At 33.3% G+C, this 8,140-nt stretch overlaps 1 protein-coding gene across 3 annotated transcripts in view; it reads left to right on the top strand.

Annotated features, from left to right (window-relative positions):
• Window positions 1–8,140, top strand: part of LOC106467809 (nephrin-like) — a 102,935-nt gene that overhangs the window by 75,773 nt on the left and 19,022 nt on the right. For all 3 annotated transcript variants that reach the window (XM_022396005.1, XM_022396004.1, XM_022396006.1), the window contains 2 exons: window positions 1,808–2,101; window positions 5,069–5,359. In XM_022396005.1, coding sequence (XP_022251713.1) covers window positions 1,808–2,101; window positions 5,069–5,359 — 585 coding nt within the window. The remainder of the gene's footprint in view (window positions 1–1,807; window positions 2,102–5,068; window positions 5,360–8,140) is intronic.

The raw sequence follows: 8,140 nt of genomic DNA, 5'->3' as shown, positions 1-8,140 counted from the left end.
AATTAAACCTTATTTTCAATAAGCAATCCTGAAAAATATTTGTGGGTGCTTAACTTTTTTCCAGGTGTATATAATTATTAATAATACAAAGCAATTTTACAGTTCTGGATAAGTCATAGTTATTTGTGAACTAGGTTCAACTATGTTCTACGAAAATATAATACGGTAATAATAAAGTATTCCACTTTTACCTGGTGACATTCTTATAAAACGAGTCAACAGACTTTCTCCCCGTAATCCAACATTCTTATAAAACGAGTCAACAGACTTTCTCCCCGTAATCCAACATTCTTATAAAACGAGTCAACAGACTTTCTCACCGTAATCCAACATTCTTATAAAACGAATCAACAGACTTTCTCCCCGTAATCCAACATTCTTATAAAACGAGTCAACAGACTTTCTCACCGTAATCCAACATTCTTATAAAACGAGTCAACAGACTTTCTCACCGTAATCCAACATTCTTATAAAACGAGTCAACAGACTTTCTCACCGTAATCCAACTTCAGTTTTGTTTTTAAGAAAACACGAACGAAGTTAAAATTTTCCAATATCGAAACAAACAACGAGACAAAGTGTTTTTCAAGAGGATTAAACCTCTCTCCCCTCTCATCCCCTCGATTACCCATTCGCAGCGATAAATGAAACAAAATATGTTCTTCGAAGCGCATTCCTTTCTGTCAATGGCGCTTTCTGGGGAATCCAAGTAGGTATTTCATCAAGAAGCGTGAAGTCACTTTAGATCGAGCCACTAGTTATCACGCCATACTGTAGATTTGTGGTTCAAGTCCCTTTACTCCTCCCCTCGAAAATAAAAAACATTCTACACTTTGGCACCATAGGTGCATTATAAGAGTGACAGTCAAATCCTACCATTCTATTAGAAAAGCCCCAGAGTTGGCGGTGGTGGTTTTGACCAGCTGTCTTCCCTCTAATCTATCACTCCAACGTTGGTGATGCCTAGCGTAGCTAACCCTCGTATAGCTTTACGCTAAATTTTAACAAACAAAGAAACTAAAGAAGGAAGCACAGATAATTAGACCAATCTTCCATAAAGATGATGACACATTAAAAAGCATTGTGGCAAATTGTAAGCTACAAGTGGTTTGCCAGAGCTATCTGTTTTCAGAAAGCATTTAAACGGCATTATTTCAAGCATACATTTTCCAAAAACGATTTTTGACGAAGAAAAATGAGACAGAATATGCAGAGCAGATCAAATGTAAATCCGTCCTTTATTTTAAAATAGTGTATAACTTTGCTTGAGTATATTGGTAGGAATGTATCAGTTCTATCCAATGTATTGTAATCAGAAATTATAACCTTTTCCCCAATTAAACGGATCACACACAAGTGTATGGTAATGTAGCATAGAAGAAATTGCACTAAAAACAAGTATTTATTACTCCAAGCCATCTAGCGGTGGAATGAAATAAATTACGGTTTACTCGTAGGTATTGTATAACACGTGATTCACAATTGTTGAACTTACATCAAGAAAAATATCGAAAACAATCGAAATACTGTATTCATTATAGAACTAGAAAATACCAGATATTTCCATCGTACCTCACATTTACTTATGAATAACATGACAATTTACAGTAGAGGAAGGGTCTTATTAATAAGAATCAAAGCAGACTCTGGTAGGTTGATTAAGGACATTTTTTTCTATTCTAAAGTTTATCGATTTTCTGTATAGTTTGCTTACTAACTATTCACATCAAAATGAAACTCCTTTGAATAGAAGTAGTCTATTTGACGTCAGTTACACTATTTTTCAAGTTGGTATATGTTTTATCAGTAAGACCAATTGCCGTGGAAATATTATCACCCAAACGTCCTCTAGCGGCAGGAAAAAGTACACAAATATTATGCCGTTCTGTTGGATCACGACCAGCGGCAAACATTTATTGGTGGAAAGACCGAAAAAAACTGACATCATCTGCTATCATTGCTCGAGAGGGAAACTATACCATCAGTAAGTTGACATTCACACCCGAGATGGGAGACAATGGCCGCTACTTATCTTGCTTGACGGAAAACCCTTTACTTCATAATACAAGGATGGAACAGGGATGGATACTGAACGTTCGCTGTAAGTTGTTTACGGATTGATACACTACGTCTTTATTGAGTTAATTTTAAAAGTTTTGAAGTTTAAATCTATAACCTCAATATTACACCAGTGTATGACTTACAGCAAACTTGTAAATGCTTCTACTTTGAAAAAATAAATTGGACGTTACAGCGTTTCTTGTTTATTTTTTGTCACATATATTTCTATATTTGTGGATCAAAATTAAGTATACAGATAGAAAAATTTGGACTTACACTAGTATCGCTTCATATTACTGGAAAATCTTTAGAAAATGGCAAAGAGCGATAGACAAATTCTTCAAACTATATACTTTAATGTCGGATACAATTTAAATCGTTGGATAACAAGTAAATGTAGGAGTTAAAACATCGTCTACAGTATATAAATGTTGTCTATGTCATCCATAAATCACGATATTTACAATAATTACATTTGGTTTAGTTTATAATTATTATTGCTTTCTCTGTTAATGACTTCTTAGAGAAAATCGTTATTGGTTTGAACGATTTCATGAGCGTTTTAGAAAAGTGCTACTGCTAGACGATTTGAATTCAGCAAAACAGAAAAAAAAATATTTAATCACAACAGAAACCTTTACTTATAACAGCGCATGCCGAATGGTTCGTATTAGCTGAAACTTTTACTTAGAACAGGGCATGCTAGACGATTTGAATTCAGCAAAACAGAAAAAAAAATATTTAATCACAACAGAAACCTTTACTTAGAACAGCGCATGCCGAATGGTCCGTATTAGCTGAAACGTTTACTTAGAATAGAGCATGCCAAATGGTTCCCTTAGTGTTTGTATAAAGCTACACAATGGGTTATTTATGTTCTGCCTATCGCGTTGTAAGCCCTCAGACCTGCCGCTGAGCTACTTGGCTCCATATAAAGAGGCATACTCTAATTTTAAAACGAAACGTTGTTCATATAGCGTCTATGAACGTTATAGAAGGATTTTCCAATAGATACTAAAGCTACTAATCAGGACAAGACGAAGAAACATTCATCATAGAAGTAAAATAACTTCGGATGTTTCAAGTTTTTATTTCATGTACTTTTCTCTCGAGACTGTGTAGTTACGTTGCGTGCTTCTCGAAAACTGCAACAAACATTCTACACGTCTATATAAAAGAATACGTTAACTAATTAAGGATGTTTGGAAACCTTCCAGAACTATGAAGTAATGTACTTTGCTTGCTTCGTTATATTTATTAATGTCGATTAAACCAAACCAATATTCCATTAACTGTACTTGATGTTATTTTTACTGTGGAACTTCCTTCACAAGAAGAAAAACGACACTTCAATCAATAGGCACGATTCTCTCGATGTTATACACTAAATGCTAAAGCTTATAGTTTTCTATACAATGAAATTATTGTACAGAAAGCACTTGTTCAGCACTAGTTAACTTCACGTATTGCTGGAACTGCTTCTAAATTCATCTCGCGTTTGGAGATGATTTGTGTAATTCACGTGAAACGCATGTAAGCAGAGAAAAAAATAAAAAAAAACAATTCGTAGAAATACGAATACATTTATCGATATTCTTCATTGATACAGTATGAAGCAGGGATGGTTGTAACTGTAATAAGCGAAGGTGGGTTAGAGTATACGTTCACTCTAATAATAATAATTTACTAAAGTGATAGATTGATAATTAACTTCGGGCTCCTCCCTTTGCCTCGATCCTTTAAGCCTAACTTCGTGGAAAGTGTACGTGTTAGATAAACAGCTCTTAGAATCCCATCCTAATTAGCTTTAATGCAAAACAACACTAGCGTCATTAAAAACCTATATACGTACATGGATCGGGGAAGAAATATACTGCATTATGGCTGCCTTTTGATGCTTCTATATTTAGGTCTATAAACCCTCATTTTAACACGATTTGAGCAACAAAACAATGGAAAATGTTTAGACAACGTCTGTATTCTATAAAACCTTGTATTATTTCTGCGATTTTACTGAAACTGCATTTCATAACATATAATGCCCTTGGTGCTTCTGAATAGTTCGCTATTCTTCTGAAGTTTTGGGTCTCGTTTGAAAACCACTACAACTTTAGTATATAATCCTGTGTGGTAACTTCTTAATCAGAGTATAATGCCCTTGGTGCTTCTGAATAGTTCGCTATTCTACTGAAGTTTTGGGTCTCGTTTGAAAACCACTACAACTTTAGTATATAATCCTGTGTGCTAACTTCTTAATCAGAATATAATGCCCTTCACATTGACCATATTTTAAATAATCGGTTTTTGACTTTTCTCTAGGTTTCAACGTTTTTTCTTTCTTTTCATTAGATTTCCTCACTAAACTCTCGAACATTCGTATAGATGATAATGAAGCTTATTTTACAGATATTAAGTTCTATATTATTCGTTATCCGACACATTTTCCACGTATATGTTTATTTTAATATATTATTTCCTTTTTTGCTAGTACGAAAAGAAAACTGAGCTTACGTCTTCGTGCATAGATATTCTAAATACATACTGAAGAGTTCAAAACACTCATTATATGGTATCTGAACAAACACGTAGGCAGGATATGTTTAAAAAACATAATTTCCGTAACAACGCTAAAATATGCAAGAAACAAAGATGTTATCGTTTTTAGTGGAATGTTTGTTGAATATATACAAGTTAAAGGAATTGGTTAGTGAGTATGTATTAAAGGATTTGTTTGATATATAAGATAAAGGAACTGTTTGTTGGATATACGTCCTATTAGCTAACAGTGCTTGCCTTCATCACTTTAAATTACCATAAGAAAAGAACACAACCGGTTGCGAATAATAGATTTTACCCTTTCTACTGACCTTGATATGTTGTATTAACTTGTATATTTACACAAACACAGACGTATAAAATTCACTACACTCATTAGCTTACATCTAAATTAAAATTTCAGGAAGATATTCCAAGTGTAATGTAATTTTTTTTCTTATTTTATCCGGAGATGTTCCAGAGGTTACTTTAAAACTGGGTTCCAACCTTCAAGCGGATACCATTGTGGAAGGGAAAGACGTGTACTTCGAGTGTCATGTTCAAGCCAACCCTTGGGTTGACGACATTGTCTGGCTACACGAAGGGAACCCCATCCGGAACAAGCATAACGAAGGGATCATCATCAGTAACCAAAGTCTGGTTTTACAACATATCAAGATTACATCAAGAGGGAAATACCAATGTATAGCATATAACAGCGAAGGGTCGGGAAGAAGTAATGAAGTTGAAATCAATCTAAAATGTAAGATAGTCGATCTAAGAAGATTATATAGCATATGGTTTAATGAATGTCCTTATTACTTAATCACGTATTTTCTCAATTTTTATTTTTCTGTTATATGAAGTTTTATTGATAAAAATTCAGTTTTTGTATGATTAAGAAACTTTAAGAACACGATGTTTTATTCCAACAACTGCTACAATCAAAGTAAGAATTCAGACCCTTAGAAGTTATAAATATAAACAATTAATAACCAATACTCTTGCTATGAATTTAAAGAATTAGCTTTAAAAATAGAATAGAAAAATCGTGTAAACGATACGTGAAATGAATAACAAAGTTGAATAAAATCTCATCCAGATGATTATGTAATTAATCTAAAATTTTATGAACATGATTTATTGAAGTTAATAACTCGTCAAACTCTACACAATTAAGTTTACTGGTATCAAGTGTGAACTCGTTAGATATTACATTAAGTTTACTGGTATCAAGTGTGAACTCGTTAGATATTACATTAAGTTTACTGGTATCAAGTATAAACTTATTAGATATTACATTAAGTTTACTGGTATCAAGTGTGAACTCGTTAGATATTACATTAAGTTTACTGGTATCAAGTGTGAACTCGTTAGATATTATCTTTAAAAGAACTACCTCCCAGAAGTTCCAACAACATTACTTTAACAAATTTTGTACATCCAATAGCTTAAAAGTTTTGTTTAGGATATTTACACAAAACTATCCAAGAGTTATCCGTTCCTAATTCTGAATTGACAAACTAGAGAAAAGACAGATACTCAACATCACCCACCGTCAAACCTTGGATCACTTTAATCGAAAAAAAAAAATGGACGTCACTGTTATAACGCACTCGTGGCCAGAGAGTGAGAAGCGCATCTATTTTTTGGGGTAATGGGACAGGAACCGAGGACCCTCAGCCTAGTACGCTAACCACTAGGCCACGTCCGATCAGGCTTAAAAGTTGAGATACGTCTTAGCTTTATTCATAAAAACGCCACCAGCGACGGTTTAAAGATACCTGGTAATCCTGTTAATCCAAAAGCTGAGATTAAGCTGTACGGGTGTAACAGAATACGTATAGCTCCTTTCATGAAAACAAAATCCGTGAGAAATTACCATGTTAAATCTCTGATATCCGGCTGCATATATCTAATGAAACGTTAAAACAAAATGTTTTTAAGATCAATGTTACACCCGAGGCTATCTGTGAACCGCAGGGATCGAGATTCTAATCCTACCGTTATAATTTTTTCAAGCGTTTAGATGAGCCACCGGCGACGCTTGTTTAAAGATACCTGGTAATCTTGTTAATCCAAAAGCTGAGATTAAGCTGAACGGGTGTAACAGAATACGTATAGCTCCTTTCATGAAAACAAAATCCGTGAGAAGTTACCATGTTAAATCTCTGATATCCGGCTGCATATATTTAATGATATGTTTTAATTGGTCTACGATGGGAAGAAACGAATAATGCATGCATTACCTATTTTAACACAACATATAAGCGAGAAATATAAGAATATTAATTGTTGTAATAAAACATACAAAAACTTAGCTTGATTGAACAACTTTCAGGTGAAAAGACAAAAAATATAAATGTTCTTTACTGATATTACCTCAACCTTCATGGAGAAAATCATTAAAAAAGTCGGTAATTGAAGGCGTAAAGTTAAATATCTAATAAAGGAGCTACACAATGGGCTATCTGTGCTTTGTCCACAACTGGCATCGAAACGTTATTTTTAGCGTCGTACTCCTGCAGACTTATCGTTGAGCCACCGGGAGTCGTATCGATTACTTTAACATTCTTCTGTTATCTTCTTAAAGTACCAGGTTATATCAAGTAGCTACACATGCGTAAATCAACATTATTTTTTGATATTTCTCTCACTACTATTTCATTGTTTGTACAATGAAAACAAAAACATGAAATGGTAGGGCCTCTCATGCTTCATACTTAGAATATGCATAATAGTATATGAAGAAGTTAACGGCAGAACAGTGATGCAGAGTTAAGGAAAACATTGTTTACTGGAAAACAATTCTAATAACTTGTAGAGTATACTGTCTACTGGAAAACGATTCTAATAACTTGTAGAGTATATTGTCTACTGGAAAACAATTCTAATAACTTGTAGAGTATACCGTCTACTGGAAAACAATTCTAATAAATTGTAGAGTATACTGTCTACTGGAAAACAATTCTAATAAATTGTAGAGTATACTGTCTACTGGAAAACAATTCTAATAACTTGTAAAGTATATTATTTACTGGAAAACAATTCTAATAACTTGTAGAGTATACTGTCTACTGGAAAACAATTCTAATAAATTGTAGAGTATACTGTCTACTGGTAAACAATTCTAATAAATTGTATAGTATACCGTCTACTGGAAAACATTATAATAACTTATAGAGTATACTGTCTACTGGAAAACAATTCTAATAACTTGTAAAGTATACTGTCTACTGGGAAACATTATAATAACTTGTAGAGTATACTGTCTACTGGAAAACAATTCTAATAAATTGTAGAGTATACTGTCTACTGGGAAACATTATAATAAATTGTAGAGTATACTGTCTACTGGAAAACAATTCTAATAACTTGTAGAGCATACTGTCTACTGGGAAACATTATAATAACTTGTAGAGTATACTGTCTACTGGAAAAAAATTCTAATAAATTGTAGAGTATATTGTCTACTGCAAAAAAAAAATTCTAATAACTTGTAAGTTATATTATTTACTGAAAAACACTTCTAATAACTTGTAAG

Source organism: Limulus polyphemus, unplaced genomic scaffold (genome assembly GCF_000517525.1).
Source record: "Limulus polyphemus unplaced genomic scaffold, Limulus_polyphemus-2.1.2 Scaffold2749, whole genome shotgun sequence".
Taxonomy (NCBI): domain Eukaryota; kingdom Metazoa; phylum Arthropoda; class Merostomata; order Xiphosura; family Limulidae; genus Limulus; species Limulus polyphemus.
Note: the sequence above shows the minus strand (reverse complement) of the source record. Positions and strands in the feature narration are given on the sequence as shown.